We start from the raw sequence: 21,206 nt of genomic DNA on the forward strand, positions 1-21,206 counted from the left end.
TGAACGAGATTAAAGAAACACCTCTGCACAATCAACACTGTTACATCTCCGTAAATACTACTACCATGACAACAACACACACTACCACTGTTAAATCTCCGTACATACCACTACCATTACAACAACACACACTACCACTGTTACATCTCCGTACATACCACTACCATTACAACAACACACACTACACTGTTACATCTCCGTACATACCACTACCATTACAACAACACACACGACCGCTGTTACATCTCCGTACATACCACTACCATTACAACAAATAGTAAATGGTTGGCATTTATATAGCGCCTTGATCCAAAGCGCTGTACAATTGATGCTTCTCATTCACCCATTCATACACACACTCACACATCAACGGCGATTGGCTGCCATGCAAGGCGCCAACCAGCTCGTCAGGAGCATTTAGGGGTTAGGTGTCTTGCTCAGGGACACTTCGACACAGCCCGGGCGGGGGATCGAACCGGCAACCCTCCGAATGCCAGACGACTGCTCTTAGTGCCTGAGCCATGTCGCCCCTAACAACACACACTACACTGTTACATCTCGTTTACAACCACTTTTCGGGTGAATGTCTTCCCCAAAGGGAGAGGAATAAGTTCTGAACCCCTTGGTGAACTGGAGTACAGAATTGTAATTTTACAGTCATGAGCACTAGAGCGCCACATATTAGCCAGTCTGCACTACGAAGCAAGAAATCAGCGATCTAAACGAATGTCCAGCGTTCAGTAAACCCGGCCCCTGCACCAAAGATGAGAAAGAATAAAAAAAGAATTTGACAAAAAACAATAGCGTTTCAGCAGATTCAGTGTCTGGAGCCATAATTATAACTACTATCAATCAAAATGTATGTATAAAGCACATTTCGTGCAGAATTTGAATACAAAATGCTTAACATTAAAATAATTTTTAAAAATTGGTTGGGGGAAAACCACATTCAGAAATACAAGTTTCCTGTGCCAGGAAAAGGCATTCATATTGCTATAACCTACTTCTAATCTACACAGGCGCAGGATTGTGAAGATCCCCTGAAAAGTGTTGAAAAAATTTCCCTCCCTCCAAGCGCCCATATCGTTCAGAATCATCCGCTCTGTTTCTCTCGGGTCAGCAGTGTGCTACTCGTAGTCACAGAGCAGCACAGTACTGAAAATGAACTGCGAACTTCCTGTCACAGTCAAGAAATCGCCAAACCGCATGCTGAGCTGAAACTTGTGACTTTAGGTGGCAAGAAGCCTGCACTACAGCTGAGCGCCTTTGTGGACAGTCAGTCACTCAGAAGATATTCGATAACTATTCAATAATAATGAGCATTTTATAGGCCGGTGGTCATTTGACCTACATTGATTCTGAAACGTTGAATTATCGATGTATTAATTTCTCGCTCCAGTCTCAGTTCCTTAAGCTAATTACAACCGCATTCTGTAGCGTACTCGGGTCAAACAGTGTAAAGTTCTTGACGACCAACGGTGTCATAAACGAAAATCACACATGACCGGAATTTAGCTAGTGTCGTGACGCTACTCCACAATACAACCAATGATCATTTTCGTGAGGACAGCAAGGTTCTCTTATGGCTTTCAGCTTTTCAGACTTATCAACCATGTTTCACGGAAAACGTTAAGCGACCCCTGACGATTGCTCACAATCATTTTTAAAAAAATGGAGAATGGCTGCAAACTCTTCAGCGCAACGGTTCAAATCTTCAGGCGTCCTGGCGAAGGTATTATAACATCACATATAGCTCTATTTACATAATTTATGGCAGAAATGCAAGACATCATTTTATACAACATACTGCTTGTCCGCAGCATTACTAAAGTAATCTTTTTTCATGTCACTTAGCCTAGTAAATGTCAAATGTATAAATAAACAGCGCTGGGGTATAATTATTCCAGAAAGCACAAAGCTCTAAACGTCAGATCTCATACACCTTTTCCAGAACATAAAAAAAACAGCATCTGATTTTTCGGGCGGGAAGTTATTTGCAAAGTCGTTAAACTTTAAATATTCAAAAATATCCTGTCCTTATGCCTTTAGATATAAAAAATAATCATGTGCGGCTGTGTGATATTAACTAAACTTTTCTCATTTTACCATTTAAAACTAATTGCATATTTGCAAGACCAACAAAATAACCAAGAGGAAGGAAGAAAGCAAAGAAGGAAAAAAAGAACCTAAGGAAAATATGTAATTCACCCAGGCACAGGACTACATCGTTGATCCAACATATGCAGCCAATCACAGCAAGCGCCGCATCGCCACTGAGAACAGCAATGTGCAGCACAGACTTGTACAAACAGCCTAATTGGAACAGCTGCTTAATCACAGGAACAGCCATCCAAAGCTTATTTGCCTTCAGCCATCCATAAGAGGCATGAAGGTGCCAGACATGCAGGCAGGCTGCGACAGGTCTATGTGACTGAAATACCTCAACACCTCATCGGCACCTTACGTCCCAGTCTCTCTCCCCCTCTCCCCCCCTCCCCCCCCAGACACTGCATGTAGTGCATCGCTGACGTCTGGGAAGCATGTACACCCAGGGCTTGTTTCATCTGACCTCCTCTCCTCGGTCCCCGCGTGACCCAATGCATTAACTGCTCGTTGGAGCGAGGAGGCTCCCGGAGGAGGCTTCAGTGGGGATAGACTTTGCAGAACGCGCAATGTATACGTTATCGACCTGTGGATCCACCTCCCCACATCTGTAATGGTCTGGGATTCTGATGGCTGAGCACATGACTGAGGGAAGGAGGTGGATGATAGGCCAGGGGTCGGCAAATACGTTTGGCCTCGGGCTAAATGTTTTCCCAAGTTACTAGTTGGTGGGGCAGAACATGGCACTCAATTTATAATCTTAATAATCTTATCATTAGGCCTACATTATAAACTGCACATAAAATGATGGACACATTGCTGTGCAGCAGGCCTATATAATAAAATTTAAAAATTTGATAAATCTGATAAATATCTGTTGAATTATCATTGCATCTCTGTTGATTGGTGTGGGTTCTGGGGAATATGTTGTATAGGCGGTCAGTGTATCACAATTAGACTACTGCAGGATAGGCAGTGTTGGGGAAATTCTCTGTAGTTAACTAAGCTACCAATTACTTGACAGTGGAAGCGCAGATACCTAAAAGAGAAAAGTACATATGAGAAAAGTAGTAGCTTTGTCCACACTACGTCATTTTTTATTTTAACAAATAAAATAAATATTTGCGGAGTGGATTTAGAGGGACAAAAACTATTGCTGGGGGCCAGATTTTTCTTGCGGGCCACCAGTTAGTAGCGTTCATAGTTTAATAATGGTCTGATGAAAATGCTTTGTGATGAGAAATATTCTACATAATGGGGAGTGTTTGTCCAAATTCTCTCTTCGACATAGTACTAGTCCCCTACCGAGACCAGGACAAAGTCGTGGAGTAAATTATTACAATCTAGGATACAGTAGTGCATTTAGCTAAATAATGGCCAAAGGACTTTGCTAAAAAAATAAATAAAAACATTTTTATTTAAAAGATCACAAGAATCATTTCTGAAGTAAAGGAGTACAAAATATTGTTAAATCTCACCCAGCCAACTCTTACAGAAACGTAATTTGGCTTGAATTGTTGCCAGAGAAAACTTGGTGGTGAGCAAGATTCTCTTCTAGATAAATAGGTTATTGTACAAATATTAGAGCTTAAGTGCAAACTTGGTTATTTTAAAATTAAGAAGCAGGTCAATGACATGCATCACACACTAGCAGACTAAACAACTTGAATAGAAAGAAAGTGTTGTCTTAAGCACTCCAGTTGAGGTAGACTCAACGTGGTATTGCACAAACTGCACTTCTTGCATGATGACACGGTTCTGTGGTCTACTTTATGGATTGTATTTGTCCACACTGCATTCAACCAAGCAATAATGCTTTAAAAGCACATTTATATACACAGCATCTCTTACTGTATTTGTGTATATAAGAAACCCCAAGAGGTTCGACATTCCTGGTGCAAACTGAAACAATTTAACTTTGCACCTTCTTTCTTTGCTGTTTTTTGTGTTTCCAGGAAGGGCACTTAGAGTGCTATTTGGCAGATCTCTCTAAAATAACAGTATTTCTACTTCTGTGTAAATTTGAGGGACTTTTATCACAACAACGCTTCATGTTCCGGAGAAGAAGAACACAAGAGCTAGATGAGATAGATGTTCATTCCCCAGAATCACACCCCTACCACGGCCAGCATGGGCTGCCAGTTTTTATGCTGTGTCTTGAATTTCATTCAGGAAGTGGAGGACAGAGAATAAGCGGCTGCTTTTAGACGCCGCCTGTCAAAAGCGAAACATCTAGCAGAGTCAAATTCACACGTCAGAGCAGGCGAAAAAAACAGCACTGACAGCCTGCCTTCGCCTTCTTGATAGTAATCATTTAGAAGCTTAAATAATGTATTCTTTGCCTCAATCCTGCAATAACTACTCCTCAAACCATGCTTCAGTTTTTGTATGAATGACCAAAATATTTAAATGACGGACTTTGAATGTTTGAAGAACAGGACACACGACGACTAGACTGTCTATGGGTATGTGTACTTAGACGTTCCAATCATGCATCAGTAGTCAAGGGACACTACGCCACTACACTACTACAGTAATCTAACAGGGTGAAGCAAAGATACACACTGATGCACACGCGCATAGTCACAGACACAGACACATACACAAACACACACATACATACATAATCAGCTCATACAACAGCCCCAGGCTCATACAAGCGCATCACAGAATTCAGTGGGTAGGGCTATACAAAGCAGGATTACTGAGCTAATGGTAGCTGGATAAGTTCACAGAGTTTAACACGGAACCCTTCTAAAACTGGAATACTGACTGAAGTAAAAACAGCTGTTCCAAGTTTCACTCAGCTAAATCGGTTACCCTGCCTCCCGGGCGTTTTATTCCCTACCTACACGCCGGGTCTGGGAATGTTGTTCCGACTGTATTTCTCATATTAATCAGGCGAAATTGCCAAAAGCAGAGTAAACCGGCGTACTGTATGCACAGTGACTTGCATAGACAGTAAGCCAATCTGGATAGGTCCACCTGCTAAATGAAGGCAATGACGTTAGCTGTGACGTAAACTACCAGGTAGGTAGCTCACTACTTCAAATAAGTCAACCGTTCATCCATTAAAAGCGTACACTAACGCTTTTCATATTACCCACATCAGGCAATAAATAATGGTCCCCCACCCAGTGAAATAGGATGTGACGGCAGGGCATGGGGGTGGGGGACACCATGTTTACATGTTTTCAGTATGACTGATATGCGCGTGGAGGTTTGAAAGGGACATTTTAAATCTTGTGAAAAAAAACCCCCTTTATACACTGAAACACGCAACCACAGCAAATAATCTGGCATAGTTCAGCTGCCTCCGTTACCTGGACATGTTGACTTTGCTCACAGAGCAGCCTGTGTTCACTGCACCCTTTACCTCAGCCATGTTCAAAGTATTTTGGAGGGAAACCGTATCAATGGAAGGTATTCATGGACTGCCCTGTGTATAGTTCACTACGGGGCAGCTGTACTGAAGGCTGGGAATTTCTGGAATGTTGCAGACAACAGACCCGCACACCGGTACAGGAAGCAAAGAAACTGGAACAGTAATTCCACCCTATGCGATTACCACCTTGGTTTTTGGAAAAGAATATTCATTATTATTCTTTATTCATGAAAAGCTAATACATGCTGGCTGACATTTCAAAATAACATGCTTGTTCAACTACACTGAAGTCTAAGCAGATTATTTATGGGGATGTTTTATGCACAATTAAGGAGTATTTACAGTTTAAATTCATTTTAACAAAGCATTTGAGGCATTTTTAATGTAATTAATTTAAACTTTGTTGAAAATACTCTAATTTATTGTATTAATCATACTCATTTGAAATGCTGTATAAATATGCGGTATCAATGATGGTGTCAAAGCTTAAAAAAATAACATATCTCACCAAGTTCAAAGAGCTTCCGATGCCAATCCCTGGTGAGTCATGGTAATAAGATTATTACGCTTAAAACATTCAACAGTCATCCATACGGTTTATGGCACAGCCTATTTCACCATTTCATTTACAGTGACCATGGATAGCATGTAAAAAAACAGGGGACAGGGGTGGGAACATAACACGAGGCCATTTGTTTAGAAACAAATACCTCTATGGAACAAGCTGAACTTAATCTGACATTGCCAGAGAATTTAGAAATTAAAAAGAGGAAGTCTGGATCTAACAGTACATTTCAGTTTGTCTTCTTGTGCCACTTCTATTGGGAAACAAAATACGAACGCAAATGTACAAACTTTCATGTGAAATTCAGAGAGAGGGGACATTCCTATAAGCGATGGAAAACTCCACTCTCCGGTTACACGCACACAGACACAGACAGAGTCAGGCACTCTCAGTGAGGAAAGAAGCGGTTACACGCACACAGACACAGACACAGACGCAGACGCAGACGCAGACACAGACACAGACACAGACACAGACACAGACACAGACACAGACACAGAGTCAGGCACTCTCAGTGAGCAAAGAAGCGGTTACACGCACGCACACAGACACAGACGCAGACGCAGACGCAGACACAGACACAGACACAGACACAGACACAGACACAGACACAGACACAGACACAGACACAGACACAGACACAGAGTCAGGCACTCTCAGTGAGCACAGAAGCGGTTCCACACACACAGCCAGGCGGCGGTGTGCTAATGGGGTACTCACTTGATCAGGTAGACGTCGTATTTCCCGGCGGAGCGGCCAGACTTGCGCTGCTTCAGCTTGCGCGTCCAGCCGTGCGGGAGCGACGGGTCGTCGTACAGCGGGCCGCGGTCGCGGATGATGGAGCGCCGCTGCTTGGGCGAGGCGGAGGGCTCCGCTCCGGACACCGACTCCGAGGTCTCGGCCTCCTCCGGGTCGCCCGGCCGCCGCCGGTCCTCCAGCGGCTGCGCTAGGGCGGAGGTGTGGGCGGACATGGCGGTCTCCGGCTGCTCCTCATCCCGCTGCTCCCGCTTGGCTCTCTTCAGCTTCTGCGTCTCTTCTCGCGGGCCCTGTAGTTCCTGATCCTCACTCTTCTCATCACTGCGGCCAACGAGACAAGCGGCACAGCGTTACTCCAGCCAACAGGCCGGGGCAGCGTGAGGCACCTGAACGTTCCCCCAGGAGAGGCACTGCCTCTCATTGTAATGTTGACTGAGGAACTTAACCTGAATTACTTCCGTAAATGCGGCTGTATCAACTCGATGGTGTGACAGCGTGTGCTATGCAAGTCGATCTGCACAGAGCTATCTGCTGGACAAATAATGCAACGTTATACAGATGCTTTCTAAACGTATAGTTTACCTTCACCTTAACAGAGGTCATAAAAAACACTTTCATTTCAAATGCTTCAATCAATGTTGCCAGGCATATAAACATATAGATATCTGTTTCGGCCTACTCCCGGGGTCAAGACACAGGACTAGAGGCACTTCAAGTCTAATCACTGATTTAGTATGTTGCTCTTTACCATGAAGACGGTGAATAAAAACCATTTTTCTAATTAAATAAAGTGTTCCCAAACCAGAGCACCTCAAAACAGATTCTACAGTAATCTCTCCAATACTACCCAGACAACCTTTCTGGCCACTTTCTCCTGTGACAAGTGACATGATTACAGCCGTCACCACTGGGGTTCAGAGATGGGCTACAGTTCAGGAACGATGCCACAAAGGAGCTCCCTGATTGTCGGTGTTAAAATACAGACCTCAAGCAAAAATGTGTAGGGAGCCTGACCGAAAACTGAACTTGACATTAACATTAAGCCTTATGGTTATTGGGCCACATAAGGGCATTATGTCTCCTGTCACGTCTATATTTCACAGACCTGAGCAGATCGCCTGGAAACCTAATTGATTTGGGCCCTTCTAACCCTTTAAGTTGTAGGATCAAAAATATGGGATTAGAATGTTGTTAACTGAACATCCTAATACTGATGTCACGATCACTAGTGGCAACTGAAACACTGATTATTTATTTATTATTATTATTATTTATTTTTATTTTTTTTCCCCACCCCAAAAGAAAAGACTCCAAAAAAACTCTTCACAGGGTTAGAAATGTCACAACACCTGAGAAATACATACAAATAGCCATCTAGGCCAAATGTTGACTTTGTCTGCAGTGGTTAAATGGAACTCACAATGTGCCTCACTCACAAGAGGGGCCTTGCAGAAAGCACTTTGCTTTCCCTAATATGAACAGCAGCAGCCCTGGCTGGCAGCCAAGAAACGGCCCGACTGGACAGAGGCCTTCACTGAAAATGCCGTTGCACGCAGGCCACATTTCAGGAAGTAAAAATAAGCCTTAATTCCACAAATAATACAAGATATAGGCATCCACAAAACTGTCCATATTCCCAAACAGGCCTGTCTATTCATCCACAGGGGCGCTTGGGCCAGGCCTTCACCTTAATGGGCCTTTGCTAAATGGTTTTTTGAGTAGAGACGGCAAGACCCAGCACAGGCACACGCACAACCCTCACCACAAACACTGTCTGGCAGAAGTAGCTCCAACAGAAAATGCAAGAAGAGATATTTCTTTGAAAATTCCAGTTCTCAAAAAGTACACTCAAACTTTCCTTCTCCCACACGATTCGCTAACTTCCATGTCCCTGGAGGTTGTGTGAGGGACGTAGTGAAAACAGAAGGTCACTGTCCCACGCTGAACTAGAGCCGTCCCCTGCAGCCATGGCAGGGGAAGAGACACTTTGTGGGTTCTTTAATGTTATATCAGAAGTGAGCCATGATGAGGCAAAAAACAACCCAACTCAAAATGTGTTCAAACCCTTTAATGCACACCTCAAGTGGATTATTCAGTTGGTCATTTGCGAAAGATTAAAAAAGAAGCTTATATACAAATATTACCTTTTGCTGGCACACTAACTACTTACAAAGTTGTTTTCTGGGCTTGATACTGTTTCAATACATTGTTATGGCTACATAGGTTGGTTAGCTGGCCACGCAGCATTTGAAGTTAGAATGGCAATTAAACCTGTCCCGAATTTCTTGTTAAACAGTAACGCACCTTCCAGCCATTCAGGAGCAAGTATTCACCCCAACCATGATATAATTCAGTTCAGAGCATATTTGAAATTGCGCACACATATTTTCTTATGAGCAATGGAGGATATTTCAGATATTTCTGGGCATTTCAGACTACCTACCAGCTATACCAAGGCTGGTCGAGGGGCATTTAGAGTTTTGTTGTCCAAAGCAAGATATGACTTAAAGTTACTCCAAATTAACTTTACATCGCGTGTAACATTGTGTTATACCAAATAATAAAATATTTAATATTTATCATTCCTCCATCTGCATGTCGTGAGATTAATTTTCAAAAAATGACGTTTAATCTTATTTTCGGTTGAAACGACTTCCTGTGTTATAGCCCAGGCAACCTGAGACTGATACACAAAGAAATAAAAACAGAAAATAGATTGAAATTTATGTTTACAATTATGTATGGACACTATTAAATAAACATGTTTATACTCACAGCCTCGGGAAACATAATGTTGCGGCAGTTCTAAGATGATTTGGAGCTACTTTAAGCATATTTTCTTGCGCCCCCGCCAAATGCTAAATGCAACTGCAAATGCAACCAAAAGTAAACTTTCTTTTTAACTGAAGATCTTTGGTTAACCGCACATCACAGTCTGAGTTGCAGTAACAACACAAGCTTTTTACCGGCCTGAAACTCTGAAATAACGGCACAAGATACTCAAGAAAAGCTTCTTCTCACTGATCAACACAAATCCATTAAATCCAATAACTGCATGAAGTATACATGAACTGCAAAAATATACATGAAATTTCATAGAACTCACAAAAGTTTGGAAAAAGATCATTGATTGAGTGATGTAATCATGCAAAAAGATACAGCAATACAACAAACCATAAACTTGATAAATAGCTGACAAAAGTCCTCAGCACCACCATAATCTGAACATGATTTAAATTAAACTAACACCACTGTGGACATTTATTTCGAAGACACTTCTTCACTTTAATTTTGGTAACTTTGCATTAACTTCCTCCACACGTTGATTTCCATGCCGTAGGCATATATTTTGCTTTTGTGAAATGAATGTCAAACCAGTGTACTGTGGGCCCAAAACCATAAGAGAAAATAAACAACGTTCCAGTCGGGTTACACTACTTCCATTGTAATGGCTTCTGCATGTGATAAATGTAGGCTGTCTGTTTTCCATACGACACCGTACATTTGTTGCCATATCTTGAGAAGACTACATCTCTTTGCCATGCAGCCTGAAATTAACATAAAAATTATTACAAATTTAGTCATATATTGTTTAAAGAGGAAGCAGATGCCAAATCATTTTGTTTAAGCAATTATTAGGATATGTGGAACAGCTTCACTATACAGTACATATTGTATACAGTGGGGAAAACATTGGGCTTGTGTATTCAAAATCAAAAACAATGATTTTGAAATGAAGTGCATATTTCCAGTGTTGCGCTGCCTAACAAAAGGTCTGTTACCATAGGGAGGTTGTGGATATATTTTAATTACAGAGCTCATATTCATTCTCTGGATTCATTCCACCAACTTGCCCTTTCCACAAAATCCAGGCCTAGCTGCCACAGCATAGATCATATTGTTTGACTGACTAGCACTGAATGGTATCAAATGCAGAGGTGGTAACGGACAGCATTTCACCAAACTCCCCAAGTCAGATCACGATGCTCCATGTCATTTAAACAATTGAGTCATGATGTGTGCGACATGGTTTAACTTCCTTTCTAGATATTTCCATAAAGAATCAAGATGAGTCTAAAGTAAATAATCCAGTAAGTCCATAATGCATGCTCTGCCACATAGCGTTTTGCTCCACGCATTACCTGCATTCTTGTGGCCCGTCTTAGCCTTGACTGTTATACAGAGAGAAACTGACTAACTAACTAACCTAGGTACTTGTATGCATTCAAGCATACTTGTGCAACACATTTCTGATTCTTATTCTGGTATAGCTGAATGTTGTTTGATGCAAAAAAAAAAAAAAACAATGGCTCAGATACATTTGTTAAAACTAAATCAAAATTATGATAACTCATGCTTCAGGAAGCATGGAAAGTAACAATATATATGACAACATCACCGCTGGCTATACAGCATAGCTAAACTCAGTTGTTGTCAGGACATTAAAAGACATTTGCGTGCAGTATGTAAAAACCATCCTCCTGTGGAAGGTTACCTTTGTTCCTACAGAAGAATCCTGACTGAAATGTGCCACTGCTGGTAAATACCTTCTCTTCCTTTATGAAATGCACCTACACCTCCAGTGAAGAACACTGTGGAAGTGCAATAATACATTTATCATAGCCAATCAAAGCTCTGCATTATAGTAAAATGAATGTTCATTAGGTGTAATTTTAAAATCAATTAATTAGACAACCCATAAAAAAAACATTAGCTCATACGGATGGCATAAATAATGACATATCGCAAACTTCACTGTAGTATATTGAAGGCTCAGAATATCAGAGGGTAACAAGCATATGTCCTGTGTTTTCAGTCATTTCACTAAATTCGCCAAAATTACCTACCACTAAGTTAAAAGTAGCCACTGTAGGGACTACAACTTCCACATTCCCACAGGAAAATTCAGCGACGTCCACCACGAATGACGTCTAACTTGGTTCAGCCAATCCCGTAATGGTGGGAGCAATAAACGGTCCCGTATAAGAGCAAGACACGTTCTTGGGATCTCTCTTCTGTTTCTCCTGCTTCTTCTGCCTCTTCTGCTTCTTCTCTTCGACGCACCCTTTTTGGCCATTCGCTTCAGCTCATCTGCTCTGAGACTCGGACAGAGGCTGAATGCTGCACAGCGCACTACCAGGCCTACGGACACACCCAGTTACCTCGCGGTAACTTCGTGGCCTATAGCGAGTGGAAACTGGTGTACGCGGAACGCTACATCAGTTTACTCCTGCAAAGCTCACCATCGAACAACAGCAACAAACTTTTCCACCCGGAAAAAGGACAAGCGAACATCCTTCCAGCAACCGAGTGGACCAGACGACAGCGCGCGGCTGAGACGCCCCAGCCTGCGCATCTCTCCAGGACACGCATTCACAGCACCATCGTGGCTCCTATAAGGACAGCACGTCTTTTGGATCCAATGCGTATGGACTCGGTAAGAGAACAAACATTCAGGCATAGCCAGCGTTTAGTTTAGTCTTAACTGTTTTTGTGGATCTGTGTTTCAATATTTACCATCCTGCTACTGTAATGTGTTTGGTTAGCTACATATATATGTACGTGAATTGATTCGCCGTCTTTTGCGCATATATAGAGTAAAACTACTCAAGTAGTCCCATCCCACAGCTAACTCTAACTCATTACCACACCCAGAACTCTAGCTTACTCAAGCTAGCTACTCCCACTTTTACCTTTCCTTTGTTAAAGCGACATGCGCGCTTGCGCGCGCCACACACACGCACACACACATACCCAACTAAATTTCCTTACTAACTTCCCGTTAGTTTATCTGTTATGTGTTTGTATGTTTGTTTAAAAAATATATTTTATTAAACCCCGGTGTCCGTTTTGGAATCGCATAGACATGAGAGCCGAGTTAAAGCAGTCTTTCGAAGAACTTCCAACCTTCAGGTTATCGGTATGTTTAATCATTAATATTGGTTATTTTAATTATTAATTAAAATATTAAATTTGTGGTTAGATATTTCTGATAATAGTAATTTTATGAGACTGATTACTTTTTGCAGTTATACTGCTACACAACGTTTAACTGGCGCCCCGGTTTCGTAGAGAGTAAAATCCCTGCGTTATTTGGCGGCCCGTGCGAGGACCCTACATAATTTGGAGTCCCGTGCGAGGACCCCTACACCACTATATAAAAATTTGGGCCTTTTGCAAACAAAATTCTGCAACTCTGAATCGCCACTTGCTGTATTTCACTCTAAAGCTTACGTTTGGGCTTTAAGTGATGTAATCTAGAAAGTAGGATGCTCAAATCTTTCCTAAGAATTACACATTACTACTGCAGTAACTGTAGAGAAATATGAATGAATGGTACAGAAAAGATCTCTGGCCACATTTTTTTGCTTCCACAACCATCTCCATGGTGGCAAGATGCACTTGGACCCGCTACCAGAATTGTTTTGAGTGGTATCTTTAGTTCTTTAATTGTTTTAACTTGATGGGATTGCGAAATTCAAGAACCCTTTGTTTTGTTTGTTGTCGAGCGATCAGGAGCATTTCCCATGGCGATGGTCTGATTGATGAAACACATGGATTTTACGCGTTACCTCATTCTTACACCCTAGGAGTGAAACGGGAAGCAATGGGAGGCCACAACACAGTTCCTTAAATTTGAGGTCATTTTCTTTCAAAATATAGTACATTTCCCTTGATTCAATAAATATCACCAAAGAACAGTGCCGTCCTCAAGACATACTGCTTTATGTTAATATAGATTCATTTCCGCTGGGTTTTCCTTCAGAATTATGGGTAATATGGGTGTGGCTTTTTTTCTCTGAACAGTTGCATTGGCATAGAAGAGTGCACACAGTTCTCATTTTTGAGCACACAGTACAGCTGAATGTTTCTCTCTGTACGCTCATCTTCATCAAAGGTGTGAATCATTTTGGAGGGCACTGTGCCTCTCCACGCACAAAGCTCACTTTCCAGCCTGATTCCCACAAAGATTATCATATCAGACTGTCATCTATACTGTGCTCGGGAAATCCACAGACTGCACTGGAAAATATCCACAACACTGCAATCCTAGTTGGAATTTACAAAAGCAAGTTTGGTCAGAAAACATTTTTAACAGAAAGAAGTGCTCTCCTTTACCAATCCCCAAGTTCATAAACTAAATGCACAGCAGACATTTCAATTAAATAACTGCAGTTAAATACCTGCTGATAAATAACTGTAGAATTATGCGACACTGCTTTATTATTCCAATTGTAGGACTAATCGACGAATGGAAAAAAAAAAAGTTGATTTTATCGGAACAGACATTAATTATACTAAAATCTATATCATTGTATCCATACAAGTATCATTATTATGATCATCGTAACAAATGATATGATATTAACACAAATGCACTTGCTTTCCTATCATTTACATTTTTGTATTTCTTATTCAATTTCTCATTATGCCATATTAACACCGTTCAGCCTAGAAAATTTATATAAATAAAGAACTATGAAAGGGAGGTTTACTGAGGTGCATTTATTCTGTGGATATAGGCCGGTTCACTGAGCAGGATGTGGTAAGAAGCTTGTCACATGGGGAGTTACATCTGAGATATAAATTGATTGAAGAAGTAGGGGTGAAAGAAACCGCCTTGTTTCGAGTTTTACATTTATACATTTAGGTTCAGACATTAGCTAAATGCAGTGGATTTGTTATGCCGTTTATTTAATAATTTCTAACATTTAGGCAAATGATTCCCCGGATGACGCAATAAGTTAAGTGAAAATATCATGCTCAAAAAGTAGCCTAATTATAATATATCTTTTTTTTTTTTTTTTTTTTGACTTGTCATTAAAACTTGCTAGCTGAACTCACATGCAAAGCTCTCAAGACTCAAACTCTTTGCTTAATAATCAAAGTTAAAATATTTTCTTACCCAAATAAATGTCAAATGTCAAACTTCTTAAATCGCCATCTGTGCCCATTTTCTTCCCACAAGAATGTGGAAACTTGGGGCTCTTTCAAATCACTTATTTTTACCGCCCTGCTTCCTTTCCTCACACCTAGCTCCATCCAATACCCATCAGAGGATGCAAGGAAAGAACGTGAGGAAAACTGTATCAGTAAGAATTGAATATCCTAGGTCTTGTAAGCATCAGTCTGAAGCCATGTCAATTACAGACCTCAAAATAAGGGAGATGTGGATCCACAGGTCGATCATTTTACATGCACGCGTTCCAAAAAAACAAAAACAAACCACTTTCGCCAAGGATGCAATTGTGTTTCCTTGCTCAAACATCCTTGTTCCCTCAAGGCGCATTTTACCGGATGGGATGTCCTTAAAGATGGCAAACCTCGATCAATTTCCAGGTCAGTCAAGGACGGTTATCACTAGTAGCCCGTCCTTGAAAAAAACACTATAGGCATTGGTATCCTATTGGCCATACTGCTGCCTGGAGTGGATGACATGGTAGGATGAACATGTCCCGAAGCAGGACTTCCGTCCTTTGTCCATCAAGTGACAACCGCTGAGGACCGAGGACAAAAGGACGGGTGAAATATGCGACTGGAATAGGCGCTCTGCCGCATTTGTGCTCAAATGCAAAACAAGGAGGTGTCAGCATCAGCCAAAATAGCCAAACAGACACCGCAAGGATCAACATTACCAGTTTTTTTTACACTAAATTTGCCCAGATTATGGCAAAGTTTACTCGTGACATTAAGTGCAAGAAAAACCAGAAACCCTCTGTAACAACTACTTTGGTATTAACAGATGCTGAAAAAATTTTAATTACAAATCACTACATTAAGCATTTGATGAAAACGTGTTTCAGCGTTAGATTTTAGAATTGAATCTGTCAAAGACAACAATCAACTCTTTATGGAAAGAGTAGTGAAGGACAGCTTGCCATACACGATGGAAGTAACTACACCACCCTGCACGCTGGGGAGACATAAAACCATTAATATCAAACTTTGCCAACAAAGTGAATGCTGCTGTTGGCTCACTTGGTTAAGGCAGCATGCCGTGGAGCATGGATGAGACTCGTGGCCTTGAACATGCAGACCGTGCCAGGGCTGACAATGGACAGTATCTCCATATGGGCGATGTGCAATGGGCCATTGCGCCACTCGAGGCCACGGGAGGGCTCAGTCAGTAAGGGGTAAATGGTAAATAGTCTGCACTAATATAGCGCCTTTATCCAAAGCGCTGTACAACGGATGCTTCTCACACCCATTCATACACAGACTCACACACCATGCAAGGCACCAACCAGATCAGGAGCAATTGAGCCCAGGGGTCCGTGTTTCACCGCTATCTAGCAAGCCCTACTGGTCGGTCAGATGCCAGCAGAGTGCATGCTAAGGCCACATATGAAAGGTCCAACTCTGCCTTATGCGAGCTTAGCTGGAGCACTGCAGGCTGCAGTGCAAAAAGAAGCAGCTGGCGACACAGCGCATTCAAGAGGCTTATTGTTACATCCATTTATACAAGCACAGAACGAAAAGAAAGGGAAAGATCTTCGGTTCTGGCTCCACAATACTGCGGTTAAATGAGAAATAATAGTAAGAAACATAATAAATAATAATAAACACATACGTGCAAATGTGACGGAAGTGCAGAGAAGATGTTAAGTTCAATAGTTCATGAATCAAGTGTCTGTGGACATCCATGCACTCCTGGATAGGCAGTGGGGTTGCCACATTAACACTGCTACAGTTGCAGATGTCATTCTAAATAGGGGTGGGAATTGGATTCTACTTTCATACTGTTCCAATTCTAAGTTTGGTCAATGTGACCTTTTTTTTTTTCTCTTTTTTTTTTCTTCTTGCACTTCAACATTTGATAGAATGAAGAAAATGACTCGGTCAGTTTTGGCAACTTTTATGAGCTCTCTAAATAAAACAAAACAGCCTAAATTGAACTGCACCTCATATTCAGTTATATGTCTGTCTGACACAGAAGGAATATTTATCCTCCAATCTGTTTTTAATAAAGGTTATGAGCTTGGGCAGACCTATTTTTTCATGTTTGCAAATGCATGCAACTGATGCACTTCTCTTTGAAACATTTCAAAATTATGAGCATTAATAAGGCCGGTTTACTGGGCGGAATATCAAGCCCAGGAACTTGTACTGATGGGGCCCACGCTGCAGATACAATGTTGACCGTGCGTGTGCCAAATGTGGCCATAAGGTCTGTGGAGGAATGTGTGTGTTTGCCCGCAGCGATGCCAGGGATGGAGGGTTTCTGTTGGCAGGTTCTTCCCTGACTCATTGTTTAGCAGCGACTGGGCTGGCTGAACAGGCTTCTATGACCTCACTCAACCAGTCCATCAGTAAGAGAGAGGAGGAAGCAGTAGTTGGGGCATACGAGGCATGGTCGGAGTCTACAAGGCTGCATTTGCACTTAAACCATCACCTTTGCTGTACTCAGCCCTGATCAGCACTACATTCCCAGCTAGCACAAAATGTTCTCACAATGCTACTGGAAGGTCTTGCAAAATGTTATAACATTGCCGCTACATTGCAACCATATTGAGAGAACGTTCTGCGTTAGCTGGGAGATGGTGGTTTACTCATATAGATATTTGCACATACACAAACACATACATATATACAGAAAATGTTCTCTCTGGGCCAGTCGTGCACATTCTAAAAAGATAATAGTTCATTATCATTGTACGTAAATGTATCTCAACACCACATACTATCCTTATGCATATTAACTTTTTTTAAATACGGAGATAGCGACATATACTTTCTATTACCATTTTCGTAAAATTTGCACAACTATACACACATATTACTCATCCTCTTATTTGACCTTTTCAAAGCTTTTAGCAAGTATTACTTACCAGACACAAAACAAATGCCCACTTTCAAAAAATTGGAATACAATTTTTTTTCCAGATGCAATTATGCGACTTTAACAAACGTCGCTAACTGTCAGACATAATAGCCTCGTTTACATCCCGAATGACCTAATCAAAAAAAATTTAATTTAATGAATTTCCGACTTCTGTTGTTATCCAAAATTAACACTCCTCAGCTACATCCCAGCCATTGCAACACATTTCCCAAAAACATGCCGTCTTTTTCCACCAGTGACGCACTTTAAGACAGCAATGCGAGTGTGGTGCCAGTCCAGATAGCTTAAATGTTTAGTGGCTAGCATACCCCGGTGTGGTACCGACACCACGATAACAACGCCCAACATTATTTCTAAAACTAATTTTTAATATGTCCTCTTGTATAAAAAAAAAAATCCTGATTGTCATTTACATCAAGGAAACATTCTTTGTGGCCATGCAAATCACATGGTGTATACAGAAGACACATTGATCATTCTCTAATGTCAAATAAACCCGTTTCTCCAAGGACAAAAACTTAATGCTATTTTTTCTCATTTAAATATTATATAGAACTGAATATCGCTAGCTATCTAGCCAAATAACCACTGAGTGTAAAACAGACATGTTAAGAGTAGCTAGCTAAATTAACCCTCCTGTCTTACCCCAAGCATAACAAATGACGCAACAAGCCTGCTCTAGCTATGTGAGACTATCAATGAGTCTAGATATAGCTAGACTAGCTAGAATAAAAAAGGCTGCACAAAACGTCACTTAGCAGGGAAAAAGCAAAGTAAGTTAGTCTAGAAATAAACAGCCTGGTTGTTTGCGCGAGCAAGCTTTCTGAAATATCTAAATAAACGCAAGGTAGCCAGCTTGCACCGTTTATATTTAGCCGGCTAGCTCGCTAGCAAAATACACCTCAATTTTTCATTAAATTTAAATTTCATAGCGACAACATGAACACAACACAAGCAACGTGAAAAATAAATTATTTTTATACAATCCAAATTGTGTGCGTAATCTATTAACAGAAACCTAGAAATCCCATTACGCAATTAGCTAGCAAACACTAACTACCAAGCTAGCTACCTAGCTAGTTACGAAGCTGCCAATTTAGGCAGATAGCTAGCTAGCTAGCTAATATAGTCTATATACTGCTAAGGTTAGCCAGCTAACGTTAGCCATCAACAGAAGATAAACCTGGCATCACATCATGCTGCATGCTCCTGGGCATATCACCAACACACGCCAAAGATATGTTAATGTTACATGATAGCTAATATGGTAACATTCTTCTTATTTTTATTTCTACGGAGTTATACTATGAAGTTGACCAGCTAGGTCGTAGCTTGCTAATGATGTTAGCCAACTAACGTTAGCAAGTGAAGCTGAATTTTCAAATCTGCTTACAAAGGGGGTGTGGATGCAGGCGCTAAAAGAGACCATCAACTGAAGAAACAAACATTTCATGTTGCTGAAATGAAATGCTCAGTAAAAATGCTTAATACATATTTAGCACTTGGTAGCTTGCTGACTAGCTAGCTAGTAGCTTATGGAGTAAGCTAGCAGAAACGTCAGTAAATGTCAGAGACAAACACACCTCCTCCCACTAACGCACAAATTATTTTCTTCTCATCCTACTGAAATGTGAAAGCGGGAGAAAACCTCTGACGTACTCTCCCCGCCTCTCTAAAAAGCTAGCTAACATTTTATACGTAACATTTGAAAACACTAAAACAAACACTGTGACTTCTTTTAGGGAACCATTTGAATTCTACCAATACACTAAAAAGAGAACATATGTTATTCACACTTACAGTCTCTCCTCTCCGCTCTCTGCGGCGGCCATTTTTTATTTAAATAAATAAATAAAATTCACTACACATCTTTTGTGGGTCCCCTCCCCCTCCAGAACGCACACCATCATCGCTTCAAAGCAGCGCGAGATCTGTAACACGTAGTCCATAGGAAAGAAATTGGGACTCCCGCGAGATCTCCTCCACTGAACTGCGAAACCAAAGAATTCTCACTCCAAAGCATCCCCGGAATCCCCCGCCTACAAACTATTTTTATAATCGTCGATTGGCTGTAAAGAATGACATTTCTGTGTTTGCTTTACCATTGGTTACCGAATACATAGTCTCTTGATCTTGGCTCTTGGTTGGTGGAATAAGCCCTCAGGTCAACATATAAATGTTCTGTCACCACATCAGCATGTATTTTGTCCCGTTAGCCCGAACGCACTTGACAATGATTGGCGTACACGGCTGAGCTAGTGGACTCTTGTACAGTGAGTATCCGATGATCGGAAATGTATGCAATTCAGATTTCTACAAATTCGTAATAAATGCTAAATCACGAATAAAGACATATCTCATATTTTGCTCAAACTAAAGGTCACTTTTATCTGAATTCGTCACAGAAATGTTTGCTGTGTCACCAATGTTTCAAGCAAGAAACAATACCATAAAGGACATAAAATAATATGAAAACTAATATACACATCTTTATTGATAGGCCTAAATGTTAGTCATTTTACTTTTGAACTCTAGATTTTATGTAGGCTTCATTGTCAACCCGCAAAGAAATGAAAGGATACTGGTGACCATTCAGCTATTCAGTTACAGTACATGTTCATAAAAGAGCTTTGCTTCAAATATTACATCATAATTTAATAAATAATCAATGTGCACACAAATACAAATAGAATGGGTTTATTTCATTCTAATTCCCCTTGATCATATGGCATTAAACAGTGTCTCATTACACATTTTAATAAAATGCCAATATGCACAGCTATAATAGGATATTATTAGGTGACACAAGATTACAGTGTTGCACTGAGGAATAAAAGAGTGTAATAGGCCTACATGTGGGATTTATTCAGACCATTTACACCTGATTTGATAAGCATTTTATTACTGAAAGCTGTATGTGCACACAAATGTTAACTCCCATCCTTTCACCCAGTGTGTTTAGAATTTCTGCTTGACATTGGGCTCCTTGAAACTTGAAACTGCAACTTATTTTTGTAAACTGGCTTTTGTTCCAATTAATGTATTGAAATACTTAAATAACTGGAAAAATGTAAATGTTTCAGGATTATATTTGTCTTTTAATATATAAACAAATGATATTTTAGTTTTCTTCACACAAAATAAGACAATAAACTGAGTGATGACAGTGATTTACTGCACATGTTATGAGACGGGTATTTAGACAGATAAGACATATGTACAGTGGCTCAAAAATCAGTTTTTGATTTTCAATAAATTATAATAATAAATAAATTACCAAAAACCTCTAAAAACATAGTTTTCACTAAATCTACCACACAATAAAGTGTTCAAAAAGTGAAGGGGTCTGACTACATTCTGAAACCACTGTATGTACAGCAAGTTGAAGTGAAACAGGATCCTTTTTTTGCATGAACAGACAATAAACTCTCTGTCTGTTTCATGTAATACCCATTACAAATAATTGCAAGTCCTTTGGCCTAGCTTGTTACTTTCTCATACAGAAAAGTTATATATTTAAATATATGGCAGGAAATCAAAATCTATTTCAATAT

General features: G+C 40.6%; 1 protein-coding gene across 1 annotated transcript in view; it reads right to left on the bottom strand.

The window, feature by feature from the left end:
• The window catches only part of mecp2 (methyl CpG binding protein 2), a 33,521-nt gene extending 13,990 nt beyond the window's left edge, over window positions 1-19,531 (bottom strand). Inside the window, exons 1-2 of the mRNA XM_061256965.1 lie at window positions 19,453-19,531; window positions 6,774-7,130 (exon numbers count right to left, since the gene is read on the bottom strand). Of these exons, the coding sequence (XP_061112949.1) occupies window positions 6,774-7,130; window positions 19,453-19,484 (389 nt within the window). The 5' untranslated portion in view covers window positions 19,485-19,531. The remainder of the gene's footprint in view (window positions 1-6,773; window positions 7,131-19,452) is intronic.
• Window positions 19,532-21,206: the final 1,675 nt, after the last annotated feature.

The sequence above is a fragment of the Conger conger genome, chromosome 10 (assembly GCF_963514075.1).
Source record: "Conger conger chromosome 10, fConCon1.1, whole genome shotgun sequence".
NCBI lineage: Eukaryota > Metazoa > Chordata > Actinopteri > Anguilliformes > Congridae > Conger > Conger conger.